The sequence below is a fragment of the Coffea eugenioides genome, chromosome 2 (assembly GCF_003713205.1).
Source record: "Coffea eugenioides isolate CCC68of chromosome 2, Ceug_1.0, whole genome shotgun sequence".
NCBI classification, from domain to species: domain Eukaryota; kingdom Viridiplantae; phylum Streptophyta; class Magnoliopsida; order Gentianales; family Rubiaceae; genus Coffea; species Coffea eugenioides.
In genome coordinates, this window is record NC_040036.1 from 19447197 (window position 1) to 19461309 (window position 14113).

At 38.5% G+C, this 14113-nt stretch overlaps 2 protein-coding genes and 1 long non-coding RNA gene across 4 annotated transcripts; all 3 read right to left on the minus strand.

The window, feature by feature from the left end:
- Window positions 1–1998: 1998 nt before the first annotated feature.
- LOC113762604 lies at window positions 1999–2949 on the minus strand. The gene is made up of 3 exons (XR_003467219.1): window positions 2809–2949; window positions 2508–2601; window positions 1999–2373 (listed from the first exon to the last, which is right to left on the minus strand). It is a non-coding gene; the product is annotated as an uncharacterized LOC113762604 (long non-coding RNA).
- Window positions 2950–6256: 3307 nt separating this feature from the next.
- On the minus strand, window positions 6257–7093 carry LOC113759026. Its single transcript, XM_027301661.1, has one exon. It carries the CDS (start codon window positions 7091–7093, stop codon window positions 6257–6259), a length of 837 nt encoding a protein of 278 aa, XP_027157462.1.
- Window positions 7094–9542: 2449 nt separating this feature from the next.
- Window positions 9543–13816, minus strand: LOC113764068 (probable beta-D-xylosidase 6). Of its 2 annotated transcripts, XM_027308115.1 has the most exons (7): window positions 13373–13438; window positions 12969–13224; window positions 12190–12356; window positions 11996–12093; window positions 11577–11924; window positions 10751–11167; window positions 9543–10460 (listed from the first exon to the last, which is right to left on the minus strand). In XM_027308115.1, the coding sequence occupies exons 2-7, from the start codon at window positions 13176–13178 to the stop codon at window positions 9865–9867; spliced, it is 1836 nt and encodes a 611-aa protein (XP_027163916.1). In that variant the 5' UTR covers window positions 13179–13224; window positions 13373–13438; the 3' UTR covers window positions 9543–9864. The 2 variants fall into 2 exon arrangements, with proteins under 2 accessions (XP_027163916.1, XP_027163915.1); XM_027308114.1 differs by having other exon boundaries at window positions 12969–13816.
- Window positions 13817–14113: the final 297 nt, after the last annotated feature.

Genomic DNA, 14113 nt, shown 5'->3' on the forward strand with positions numbered 1-14113 from the left:
AATTTAGAAGTGGTGTAAATTTGACACTTACAAAATGCTAAATCGCTAAAATTGTTTCTTTTTATTTTTTTTTATTTTCCTTGTGCTTTTTCCGCACCAAATCCAGATACTGCAAAGTAGTAATTCTTTTTTGAAGGACAAAGTGGTAATTCTAGTTCAACAGCTACTGAGCCGTATGTGTAAAATCAACAAGGGCTGTGCAGACTGCACTTCCCATTTTTTTTTTTTAAAAAAAACAACCAATAACAACAACGCGGGCTGGTTACATGGGCCGGCGGTAATTAAATATGCATGCACTTGAGAGAGTGTTGATCCATCTTTTGACATTCAACACGGGCTGGTTGTAATGGGTTCGGATTCATAGCTGTGACCCCCATCAAGTTCAAAGTCACCATGGGCTAGCTGTGATAAGAGTTAGAGAGTAGGGTATTTCAGATCACAAAGAAGGTGAAGTACCACAAACCCATATTATTTGTTTGATTGAAGATTATCAGAATTTTTTTTCAGAATAAATACTGTATTATTATTTGTAACACGACTTATGTATGTGAAGTAAAATATATATAATTAAAAATATAAAAAAAATGATTGGGTAACAAAAAGAAATTTTCTGTCAAAACATACATTCATGCAATTTTTGGTCTCTATATTTAGTTTTTGTGCCCATGATATATCACATAGTTAAACCTTCTTTAAGTCTGTCCGTGAGAATTGATCTTCTTTTTGTCAGGTCAATTTGAGTAGTCCACAAAATTAGCAAAATCAAGTGTGGAGAACTTTATCAGGTTGATCTTAAGTTCAAACGCCTATCACATGTTGATTTGTCAAGTGCTTTGATTGACCGAAGTTACATTCTCCTATCACATTTGTTAACCAAGTCAACCTACAAGATAAGAAGCTCCAGGTAATAACAATACAGACCACAAACACAATTATCAATTTAAAATCGACACTTCGTGGATTTCTCTCGACCAAAGACATAATAATGCTCTTCAAAGCTTACTTCAAGAATTGTCCAAGTCCTTTTTTGCTGGTACGTTATACTAGCGGTAATTAATTACCAACTTCGAGTGGTGTTGCTGCTGTACATTTACCTTTTACCGTGTCTAATTAGGGTGGGATGTGACCCTTAACATAGAAAACAAAACAAGGCCTAAAACTTTCTGGCAATGTACTTGCTTGATTTAGGAAGGAAGCTCCAAGATCAAGATTCAGTGGAAGAATGACCTGTAAAGCAAGCACATCTTTACACATAGATCGAGCCGTTAATTGTTTCCATAATGCTCGGGGCATAGTATACTAGTACAGTGTTTTGCCTCACAAATCATGAATGCGCACGCACAAAATTATGAGGGTTTCATCTACTGGATAATTTCTTTCCTTACTGTTTTGAATATGGAGTATATATAGAATGAGTTATCAATTAGCCTGATCTAGACGTCATAATTCTTGTCATGTTATTCGCAATTCAACGGCAGCAGGGACCAGCGGTGCCCAGACATCACACGCCCGCTGTGCTAGAAGAAAGAGGCATTTGAAGAAGAACTGCAGCTGAAGAGAGAAATTTGATTTGATTTGTCTTCTTCTTTATTGAACAAACTAGAGATGAGACAGAGCAAATGTGCCCATCCGTGCCAAGAAACGTTTTATCTCAATTCAAGAAACGTTTATTGATTTGTTTTTGGACAACAGGAGATGTTTGACATACGTTAAAGAAACCATTATTAGTTCACATAGATTAATATTTAAACGAAAATTAAAGTTAGAAAAGATTTGAGGCAAAACCATAATCCATATCGGGGTACAAATTTCAGCAGTGTATTGTTGGTAAGTGGGCTGTCAATTACGAACTAATCTGGGATTGTGGTCAGATTATGACGACGTTAATCAGCAGCGCATGGTCCGACCGTAGCTCGCGGAAAATTAGAAGGGAAAAAGGATCCTAACTTTGAACTCTCAAAAGACAAAAAGAAGAAGAAGAAGAAGAAAAAAAGAGAGTGAAGGAAATGAGAGATGATTTATAAGCAGTCAAATCCGCTGAAATTAAATTAAAATGGAATCACCACCAGCCACACATCCATCCAACCATCAACCATCAACCATGATGATGGACTGAAAGCTGGCTTCAAAGGGTCCAAGACTACACGAGGATTCCAACCAAACATCACTTTAGTAATACCTAGCTAACCCCAAAAAAAAAAACACAACTTGAAATCATCATCCTGCCTGTTTTGGTTTTTACCTAGTTATCATGAAAAGGATGACACGAAATTATTAACATCACTAGAAATTGGATCAGCTCAGCTGACGAAGATGATGGAGGGATCGCAGCAGCACTCATCAATGAGACAACAGCAACACAACGCCGCAAGACTGCCAAATCCCCAAAGATTATACAATTAAATCTTTACATATCCCACGGAGGGGGAAAAAAGAGAAAGAAAGAGAGATTTAGTAGAAAAGGGAACACGAAAAAGAGAAAGAAGGGAAATTTTCATATAGCATACCATCCCTCGAGAAAACCAGGTGACCTTCTGGGTGGTGGAGGTGCTGCATATTGATATTGTGGGGGTGCCATCACCGGAGGCCCTTGGTAATATCCTATACATCAAATCATAGATAAGCAAGCGTTAACGATGAAACAAAAACCTTGGTCTTGGTCTCAGGGAAACCCATAAAATGACAAATAAATACTTAAAACGTATAAGAAAAAGAAATCTGGAAGTTCATCATAAAAATGAAACAGGGTTTAATTTTCTCCAGGGTGAAAGAAGATGATGAGATCAAAGAGAGAAAGATTGGGAGTACCTTGAGAGGGATAAGGATAAGCATATTTTGGTGGTTCGTTCATCTCTGAGTTAAGGCTTCAATGATGAAGACAATTTCCCAAGAATAATATAAGATTCTTCAAGAAACTACTACTGAAAACTTCGGCCAAGAAACGAGCAGTGAACCCGATTTTGTATTTATTTATAGAATATTATTGGGTATTGGCGCAGAAGTAATTACGTAAAAAGAAAAGTGGTAATTACGGAAAATAATTAATAGGGTGGGAGTGGGACCAATGACCAATAGAAGAAATACGTCCGCCAATTTGAGCCGTCACCGCATAATAATGATTTCTCCGACTCCGCTCTTTCTTTCTTTCTTTCTCATTTCCTTTTTACTTTTCCTGTCATCCTGCGTATCTTTTCAATCATTTTATTCCATCTTGCTAGTAACATTTTTTTTCTTTTCGCCTCTGCCCTCTAGAGTTTGGAAGCCGCTATGGCCATTCGAAATCTTTCCAGATAAATACGTGCATTTAGTCACTGTAATAGTAGTAATCTCTACTTAATACAATTGTCGCAAATTCTGCATGATAACGATGCAGGGAATTTAATGCAAAATTTGCCCAGATAATGATGCACATAAAGCAGGGAATTATGATGATGCACATGAACCAGACCTGCTTAAGAATAGTACTGACAACTAACTCTCTCATTCATTCACCCTTTGTATCGCAGCTCATGCAAATCTAAATTATATTCTAGTAGTAATAGAACATACCACGTCTAACTTCAAATTAAATTGAATTTTTCTTTCCGGATCCTCGTAACAGGGGTAAGATGGGCCTGCTCAAAAAGGGAAAGCAATAAAATCAAATTTTCGAGTTCCCAAAAGAAGGAAAGCAAAGAAAATTTGCACTAAAGTTTGATGACAGCCTTGCCAAGCCCCAGAACCCGTAAGGGTGCATGCACGCTTCTCACAGCGTGGGCTCCGGTTGCTACACTCACCGATGGGATAATTGCAATTTTAGTCCTTTCAGTTTTGAGAGAGACAATTTTCGTCCTGAAAGTTTGTATTGTTGCAAATTATAGATGTTGGTTTTTTAAGTTTTTTTTTTTTTTTTGAAAATTTTGGTCCCTTTATATGTCAACTAGGTAAGAACGTAGATACTTGAAATGATTAGTATTTTTACCGCGTTTGGCCCCATTTGAATGAATAGCCATTTTCTCACGAAAAATTGTGTCGTTTTCCATGATCACATTTTTCTATTACTTTTTTTCCTCACATACATCAAATAATTACAATAATTTTTTTACAAAAAATCCAAGAAAATGCAATCCAAACAAGGGCTTATGTTTCTATGTATTGAATGAAAATCACTAAGCCTAGCAGGCTAGCATTTGTGCAGTTATTCTAAGAATGTATGGAGAAAAGTCTTTTTATTCTATCCAGTGGACCAAATGAATCTTCAATCAAATTTTGAAAAGCTTCCTCAAACTTATTCTGTTTATGAATTAAGAACTGCAAAATTGTGGAAGGCTCTTCTTTGAGAATGCGGCAGGTATAGACTTCACTTGAAAAGACTGCCCTTTCATATACATACATTATTATTGTTTTACTTGCGTCATGTAGCTAGCTAGACCTAGATTGCTATAGTGGAGTTGTTGACAAACATAACCCATAATCCCATATCACTGCGTTATATGCTGTTTAGGTACAGTTTGCTTTTGTATTATGATCAAGACCCAGCAAAGCAAATGGTAAAAGAAACTAATGAGCTGTTTGTATAGTGACACAATTATCCATTAGTAATGTAGAAATGCCATAACAAGCAGGCAATTGCGTGTAGGCGTTGTGATGGTACATTCACAGTTATTATTAGACCTCTTTTTCCCTTTTTCTTTTCTGTTTCCTGCCTAAAAGGATTTTATCCATAATAGTACGTTCACGATTACTTTTTTAACATGATAAATTTTGCGGACTATGGATTGGATTTGGATTAGTTGGAAAGGAGGTCAAAATTTTGAGCATGGTTGAATGGAATACGCGGAGCAAGAGTTGGACGCGATTCTCGTCGATAGACGTAAAAGATTAAGATTATAGTACGTTCTTTTGCATCTTGTAGATTAGGACTTTGATTATTTAGCCCGTGACGTTTTTTTCTCATAAGACCTTCGGTGCCAAATGGTATACTAGAAAACTAGCTAGCAATAACATACTGTTGTCAAATGTAAAGAAACATTAGATGTTTTCCATTGAATAAAGAAAAGCAAAATAAAGATACCAGAAAAACTTTCCTGGCAAACCACAGAGAGACTAAGAGGCATGATATTTACTTGGTACTGTGAACATTTTTTTGATTTATCGGTTTTTGAAATGGCTCGTGATTGTAAAATTGGACTCGATCTGCAAACGAAAAACAAGTTTATATGGCCAAATCCAATGAACAACTGATAATCATTTAGAGCTTTTTAAAGGTATCATTTACAGCCTACAAACTTGCTCGATCCTTATGGGTACAAAATCTCGAAAGAGGTATACTGTCATATCATAATAAATCAATCAACCATGAACCTGCCTAAACTGACATGATTAAAAGAAAAATTATACCTTTAAACAAACTGAAGAAGTCAAATCTAAGTTTGAGACTTTAGAAATTAGAGGTTTTGGATTCAAATCTCCTGACCTCATCCATCTGATCTTAAGTCCTTCCCCTCCTTTGCACGGAAAAATTAAAGATAAAACAAAAACTGAAGAAGTCAAGCAACCGACCGACCGCAAAAGGATTATGTTCTCGAAATATATATTGGATGGACCAATACTTTCTAGGTTCATACTCAAAGTTTCTCACAAGGACGATTTTCTTGACTAAGAAGACGTTACATTGTTTATAACGAGTAGGTTGCTGTACAAACAAACTGAAACATATATTTTTTTTTAAAAAAAAAAAAAAAAGGGACCAAAGATACAAACTAGTACTACAATGATAGAGCAGCAGCAGGTGATCATCCATTTAATTTACAATTATTCATGTGAAGACCAAATTATAAGTTGGCCAAATTTATGGAAAACCAAAATCATACTTGTCCGCGGGAGTTTCTAATGGGTTCTTCAGAAGGTGAAACTGGAAAGTAATAGTACAATTTGATCATCTGCTATACCAGAGAGCTACTTAACTACAAAATCCTTTGGTATAGTAAAACTGCAATTTGCTAACCCGTTAATGTAGCTGGTATACACATTAATAAAAGCAGTTCATGAATCAATCAATTACAAAGTTTGTAGTACGAAACTTTGTCAAATGGGAAAAATTAAGGCTACCAAAAAACTGTTCAACATGCACGCATTCATCACTACATATCTGCTCATTCCATGTCCAAAAAAACTACTAAACAAAAAATTATTGAAAAAAAAAAAGTTAACGGGGTCTTGTGGTAACCTTTGGATCGTGACACGACATATCTACTGCAGTCACCACTATGTCCATCTACTCCGGCACCGACGGCATCGTCGGAACAAAATTGTATATAGGCTGTTGCAGGCGATCACCATTCATCATCCCCACTTTCATCATTCCCGGCATTAATATTCTGCTTCGCTGCCGTGCTTGTTCCAACCCAACGCTTATCACCGGAAAACCGTATGCTGATAATTGCAGCTGGTTTGCTACCCTAACAGCCACGTGCCCATCACGCGCTGTTACCTTCTGCACCTCATTCCCATTATGACAATTAGGGTTCAGACTGCTGTTTGATGGTATTTTCCTGGGATGAACCGTGCAGGGAATCTTCCAAGGCTCCAAGTCGTGTGTGGATTTTGTGGCACTGTTACTGGCTTGCATGTCAGTTGTAGTGCTGTTGAAGTCGCAGTGCTTATCGAACCCGAAGAGATAATCCGGATTCAAAGGGGCACCCGACCCGGACTTATGACCTGTCGGATTCGCGGGGTTCCTTGCGGAGGAGAAAACAAAGAGGCGTATCCTTACTGGTTTGTTATGCGGAGAAGGAATCCTGTGGAAACGGAAACGATCGTATTCAACCATCATGTTCTCGAGATCATCATGGCCGGTCAAAGATATCAAGACGTCGAGGTCTTCTCCAGGCAACTGATACTTTATCAGGATATCGTCGGTTTTGAAATTGAACAGAGAATTGAGCTTCTTGACAATGTCGGAGAATTTAGCGTTTCGATCAACGGTCAGGAGCTTTGTGTCGCCGCCAACATAGGTAAGTTTGCAAGTCCGAGGCCTCGGCAGAATTTTCCCGCCGTAACTGCACATTAACTTCACCTTGTTTCCGCCATCAGCTTTGATTCTTGTTTCCATGGCCGTTGTGAAGTGATGATGGAAAGAAGGAGGAGGAGGAGGAGGATGGTGGCAGTTGTAGTGCAGGTGTTGGGTTGGGAGGGTGTTTTCTTTCCCTTGGAGATTGCATTTATTATTGGCGGTGTGGGATCCAATTACGAATAGATTTTGATTTGATGGTATAGGTGGAAGTGTTTGGGAATTGGGATGAAGAAGTATTGAGGAGTAAGGATTTAATCTGGAGCGTCCAAAGTTTTAAGGATAAAGTGGAGGTCCCACACGGGGGCTCTTCCGTGTCGGTTGAGAGATTTAGTTAGGATTTGTGCTGGACTCAGGGGGAAGTGTTCATGAATCATGAGACCGGTAGGAATTATAGAAGAAGGCAGTAGTAGTGTTCATGAGAGAGTTTATTTGAGGGACAATCACTGACTGGTGAAGAGTTAGTTAGGATTGAATGTTGGGTTGACTTGGGAATATTCATTCCACCTTCTTCGCTTTACCAATGATCAAATATCCGCATTGCTTACAAGATCAAAATGACCAAATTGGCGTAGGCAACTATCTATCATTATCATGGTCTTGTAGAGCGTTTTGGCATATTTACAAGCGACGAGAGACAACTTCAAAACTAACCCCTTTTTGCAGGTAGCAACTTCAAAACTAACCCCTTTAGCATATTTCCACTTATGATGGTCTTGTAGGTAGAAAATTTGCCATCACAAGTGAAGTTGATCTGTTATGTTTGGCTATGAATTCTGTAGTACGTACTGATTTATTTCATCATCTCCAGCTTCTCTAACAGAAGAAATCGGACCCCGTTTCTTGAGACTCCTCGATTTCTTTCCCGCCCATGCCCCCTGATCTCATCTCGTCTGATCTGGTGATTGGTTAAACTAGATAAAGAAAAATTATCTCTAACGCCAAATAAATGAGTCAAAATGTCAAACGGTGTGGTGTGGTGGAACCAAGGAACAATAATGTTCCAACTTCCAAGTGTGTGCTTGCATCCTCAAACCTTTCTTCTTCCTTTTTTTTTTTTTTGTGTCCATAAACGTATTTGTCTTTTTTGTATTAATAGTATTTCAAAAAGAAAAAAAATCTCAAACTTAATGAAGTTGGAGGAAAAAACATCCTCATTCAACGGAAGCCAGCTACCAGACTATGGCAGCGCTAAAGCTGATCATTGAACCATGGATGATGCAATTAGGAAACGTGTCAAATCAAGTTGGTCTACCGATGGTGTATCCGGCCCAAAGAAATGCCTGTTACTGATGGCCATTGATCCTTATTGGGTTCCAAGAAAACCCAGCCCAAAAAAGCCCAAATAAATTCCTTCTGAATCTCATCTTGATGCGGATGCTGTGCTGCCCATCGCTTCCCGCTCCGACTTCTCCTCATCCTCCTCCCTCCGCTCCCATGAGGCGGAGGGGCTCCTTTCACGCCTCTTTGCCACTCACACTCACACCGCCACCGAAATGTGTAAATTCCCTTTTATCCTTTTCTAATTACCTTTTTGTCTTTTGCTCAAAATCTTCCAAAGAAAAGATAGAAAGAAAGATAGGACATAGACCTCCACGTTGAAGCTTATACAGTGTTTTATTTGATACTTATGACTTAAATTTGGTTTATTTATTTATTTCCCCCTCCGTCTAAACTTCATTTTTTACCAAAGCCAGGATGACTTTTGATCATTTTACAAACCTAAACCCCGAGAAAATCACAAAAAGCCGACAACTCTTGAGGTTCCTCAGGAGACTTATAAACTAACCCAAAAAACCCCCCCCCCCCAACCAACACTTGATGTGGAATAACTACCTTAAGCAGGGCAGCTGCTACTAAGACCTAAAGAGACCTCACTAACCCCGGACAGGCAGTTGTCTTTTTTACCAAAGCCAGGATGACTTTTTGATCATTTTACAAACCTAAACCCCGAAAAAACCACAAAAGCCGGCAACTCTTGAGGTTCCTCAGAGACTTATAAACTAACCCAAACCCCCCCCCCCCCAACACTCGATGTGGGCTCCGTCTAAACTTCATGATCGTATGGTTTGAACCTTGTGTATCATATTGTAATTGTGCACGCGATGGACGGAATGAACGTGTCTCATACATCCACCGTGCAAAATTTGGTTGCTTCAAACTGTTTAGCATTAATGTGATTGCAACTGCAGAAGGAAGCCTTTAATCTGTTCCTCTTTTATAACGAAATTTAATTGGACCAGCTACTATCAAAAAGGGTTATATTCTTTTGCTTGATGCTTCTCGCGAGGCACCTGATGAGATTTTTGCTGGTGGAGTTATTTTCTTATCTGCTTTTACTCGAGACTCTCTCATTTCGATCAACAAGAATGTAACTACTGCACATTATTTACTCCAACCGTGGCGCTGCTTTGACTTCTAACATTCTGCACTGATGCATGGTGGCAGACTCGTTTCAGGATACCTGGAACGAAACGCTTCATCAAAGTAAGGTATAGGAACGTAATTGCAAGGATTTTACTTGGTTTAAGGCAGATTGCAGAGAAGTTTCCACATCAAGATTACTTGGAGTAGTGCCTTCTCAGTTCTCATACATAAAAAAAATTAACAAGACAAACAGAAAGGAATTTTTTCCCCCCAACACCAAAATAGACCAAATGGACCTTTGAATTCTCAAGGATGGTACAAGTTATTGACGTCCTCAGAATCTGTCCATCAGCATACAGCCTCTGTGTTCTCGAAAACAGAGGCGAATTAGCAGTGAAAATGTACTCGACCGCAATGCCAGCAATTTCTGTTACCTTCCCGTTCCATCACGCCTCAATTGACAAAGTATGCTTTAAATCTTCCACCATTAGAGTATGATCACCAAGAGGCAGTATTTTTCTCCCTTGCTCATTGACGATGCTAAGATGTTCACAAGGATCCACCAAGATGCTCGTTTCAACAGATCTATAAGCTAAAGCATGGACCCTATCAAATCCGACGATTTGTTTCTCCGGAGCACCAGTAAAAGACTTTGGCACTTGAGAAAATAGCAACACAACCTGGCTTCCGTCTATGTCCCCATTATTAATGATGGAAATCTGCATGTAGAATCTCAATGAATCACAATATGCCACATCATCAACATGAACGTAGTCAAGCCCATTGCCTCCCCCTTGAAGGATATATCTTCGTGATTTCCCTTTAACTTGTCCGGATAGACTCAGCCTTTCTGGTGCTGATAAGATCTTGTAATTGAAATTTGTATAGCTTAGTCCATGTCCAAACCCATATACCCTCTCTCCAGTGTAAAACCTATACGTTCTTCCAGGGTACCCACGAGAAGGATCAGCTCTCATGCTCATGTCAGTCATTGGTATGCTGGTAAATGATTCGGGATACCAAGTCATAGGCAGTCTACCTCCTGTTTTTGATTCAGAGACAACAATAATTCATGCCTTAGATTATTGTTCTAATCTTTTCTTTATACATGAAAGCTGTTTTACATAAAGTAACTCTGTTCCCTTTCTTTAGGTGGTTAGTGTAATCATTCATGTAATGTTTCTGACTAATCAGTTTTCTATTTCATCAAATTTCTGGCAGTAACATCCTTGTTCATTCCAAGAAATGACATGTAATTTGCAGCATATTGATGCACAAGAACATCGTCCACAATTATGCACGCTCTAAAAGTACTTTCTGAATCATACTCACCAGGATTGTACTCTCCAAAAAGAATTTGCGAAAGTGCTTTGCCACCTGTCTCTCCAGGGTACCCAATCCAAATAATGCTGGCTATTTGTTGGTCTCCTTCAGCAAATGATACATCAACAGGGCCACCACCAGTAAGAACTAGCACCACTGGTTTCTTGGATACAGACGCCACAGCCCTTATTAGAGCCATTTGATGACCAGGTAATAATAGACTATATCGATCAAGGTCCTCAGTTTCTTGAGATAAGTCCAGCCCAGCCACTACTATTACATATTCAGCTTCTTTAGCAATAGAAAGAGCTTCTGGAATGCCAGCAGTTGAATTGCAAGGAACATCCTGGCAGCCTGCTGCATAAAATGTGTCTTTCACATAGTTTTTAAGTCCTTGAAGAATGCTTTCGGGGTTGCATGAAAATCCTGAAAACAGTAATAAGGTGTAATAAGAAATTAAACTTTTTAAAATCATTTTCTGGGCAAGAGGAGTTAAATGTTTCTAATATTTTTGGTTGAATAGGGATTGCTATGAACTCTACTAAACCAGATTAAGTGAAAATTTTAACATCTGTAATTGCAGACTGTAATATGGTTCATCAGGGTTAGCAAAAATTTCTTTTAGAAGAGGTTCATAACACTGTCATCATCATAATCCTGAGAGCACGAATTCTTAAAATAATTCTTCCACAACTCTTCTATGCCAGCCATTTCTCTTTTTCAATGTCAGCTCAAATCAAATCGTTTACCATGTTTACAAACAGAAAAATTCTGTGCAAAAACTACAAGAAAACTGATCAATATGGTAACATCTCTTGTACATGGATAATCAAACCTGTATAGTCACCGCCAATGTTCGTAGTGTTTGCCATTGGACCGATTATAGCTACTGAAGATACGTCATTCTTGTTCCAAGGCAGGAACTTCTGGTTATTTTTGAGAAGTACAATACCCTGCATTGCTGCTTCAAGTGCCAATGTTTTGTGCTCAGATGAACATACATTTTGAGATCCCAAATTTCCAAATTGACATCTTGCAGGGTTTCCATCAAAGAGTCCAAGCTGCAGTAAAACCGAAAATAGATTGAAGAGAGCTCGGTCTATGTCTTCTTCTAACACCTTCCCCTGATCAATTGCAGATTTCATGTGTCGCAGCATATAGGTTCCACAGTTGATATCCGTACCTAATGAAAACAGAGGTTGATAAATCTGGTAGACATTAGCAGGTTTAGTTAAGATGAGAAATATTTCAAACCTGCTTTTAGAGCAACAGCAACTGCTTCCTCCTTAGTTTTAGTGAAATTGTTATTCTCAAATATCGTAGCCACAGCATCACAGTCAGAGGTGATATATCTGTTGTTAGCCATTAAGGGGATCAGAACATGAGTCCTTGCACATCCATGTCAGCTGAAGAAAATATGTCTATCATAAAAGAAGGAGAATAGTCACCCTTTGAATCCCCAGTCTTTTCTGGCTTTGTGCAACAAATCCCGGTCAGCACATGCAGGTATTCCATTTACTCTATTGTATGAACACATCAAGCAGCTAGCTCTGCCCTGCACAATACAACTTTTAAATGGTGGTTGATATGTATCCTCCATGTCCTGCTTTGTAACCTGAAAATGATGATAGAAAATCAGTAAAATGCTCAAGTGGAAACACAATTAGCTCAAGTCATTATCATCTCAATAATTTTCAAAGCATCAGATCCCTGCTGAAATGTACCTACACCAATGGCATATCATGTTTTCTCTACACAGACCTTAAAGGCTTAAACTTGCACCAGAATTGCATCATCGAAGACAAATTTCTGTCTTTTTGCTAACCAATTCAATGACTAAAATGATGTCAATGAATAAGTTCAATACAACTGCCAAATATACAGTTAATGGCATATGAATAAAAGATACTTAAAGTTAACAGCGCTCCCAGTATGGTAACTAAACCAGAAACAAGAATTGTTTATTTTCCTGGATCAAGATTTAATCTTTTGTCATGAACTTGATTTTTAATGGTAAAATCATTTATCCATGAACAGCTAGAGTTAACGAAATACATAATGCTTTTTCCTTTTCAATTATGAGTCCTTCATTTGGTACAGCTACGAGTTTCCTATGAACAGAAAAAAATAAAAATAAAAAACGCACACACATACAAGATTATATTTCACAGCACAAAATTATCATTCTATTCAAGAAAGGAAACAATAAAAAGTTTTCAAAGTTCACCTTAGCATCGAAGTCATATCGGGTATGCCCACCCCACTTCTCCAAATCATAAGCTGTATAATGCTTACAACAAGCAGACAACATCAAACTACCACTCCTCTGATCATCATCATTCAAGAACCTCCTCTCCCTGTAAGGGTGCTTACTCCCTCTTTGATTCTGACCTTGGAACCCTCTCACATACTCAATTGCATAAGCAGAAGTCACCATAGGGTCCTCCCCTGGAGTCTCCTGGCCTCTTCCCCATCTGGGGTCCCTAAAAATATTAATATTAGGTGCAAAAAATGTCAGCCCGGCTTGTCCAAGATTGTACATAGCCCTAGCCTCAACGGCAACAGCCTTAGCAATCTCACGCCATAAAGTTCTATTAAATGCTGCAGCAGTGAGAATGACTTGTGGGAAACCTGTAGCAGATTGAATTGTGCCATTGAAGCTGATTCCAGGTCCATTGGTGGCGATTCCATGCAGGGACTCAGACCACCATTCATAGGCCGGAATGCCAAGTCTTGAAATTTGTGTTGCATTATCTGAAAGCTGCTGGATTTTTTCGTCAAGAGTGAGAAGTGAGATAAGGGATTTTGCTCTGGTTTTGATCGGATGAGATGTGTCGCAGAATTGGTACTTGTCGTATGGTGGTTTACATGGGTACTGAAGTTGTGAGCAGCTTGGTCCAAGAACATAAAAGCATGTGATTATTGAAAGAAAGAGGAATCTGAAAGAGTAGAACATATTCCAGCCAGGGATGTACTCTAAGGTTGTACTCCTTAGTCGCCTATACTCTTGACAATTTTGTAGTTCGCCTTTTGCCCTTTTTTTGAAGGGCATTTTTGTAGTTGCCAAACAAAATATTCAAGTGGCTGCCTAACAAAATGGTTACAAAACGGTGGTTGAATAGTCGAAATCAGATCACTGTACTTCTCGGTCACCTGTACTCTTTGACATTTTTGTAGTTGCCTAACAAAAAAGTTACAAAATGGTGGTTGAATAATCGAAATCAAAGCATCGGGATAAGATTATGTTAATATTAAACCGAATAAATAAGCAATTTTGGTAGTAGAAGCAATGATAGAATGTTAACATGCCATCAGATGAGATCATAGTAATCAGATGAAGACCTATCCTTTATAAGTTATAACTAGAATTTT

What these genes read in the sequence shown, in the direction of transcription:
- LOC113759026 (XM_027301661.1), bottom strand. Translation starts at nt 7,093, where the DNA reads ATGGAAACAAGAATCAAAGCTGATGGCGGAAACAAGGTGAAGTTAATG.
- LOC113764068 (XM_027308114.1), bottom strand. Translation starts at nt 13,793, where the DNA reads ATGCCCTTCAAAAAAAGGGCAAAAGGCGAACTACAAAATTGTCAAGAG. An exon ending in TGCTGTTGCTCTAAAAGCAG is followed by an intron (nt 11,925 to 11,995) that starts GTTTGAAATATT and finishes TGTTTTCATTAG; the next exon opens with GTACGGATATCAACTGTGGA. An exon ending in TTTTGGAGAGTACAATCCTG is followed by an intron (nt 10,461 to 10,750) that starts GTGAGTATGATT and finishes AATCAAAAACAG; the next exon opens with GAGGTAGACTGCCTATGACT.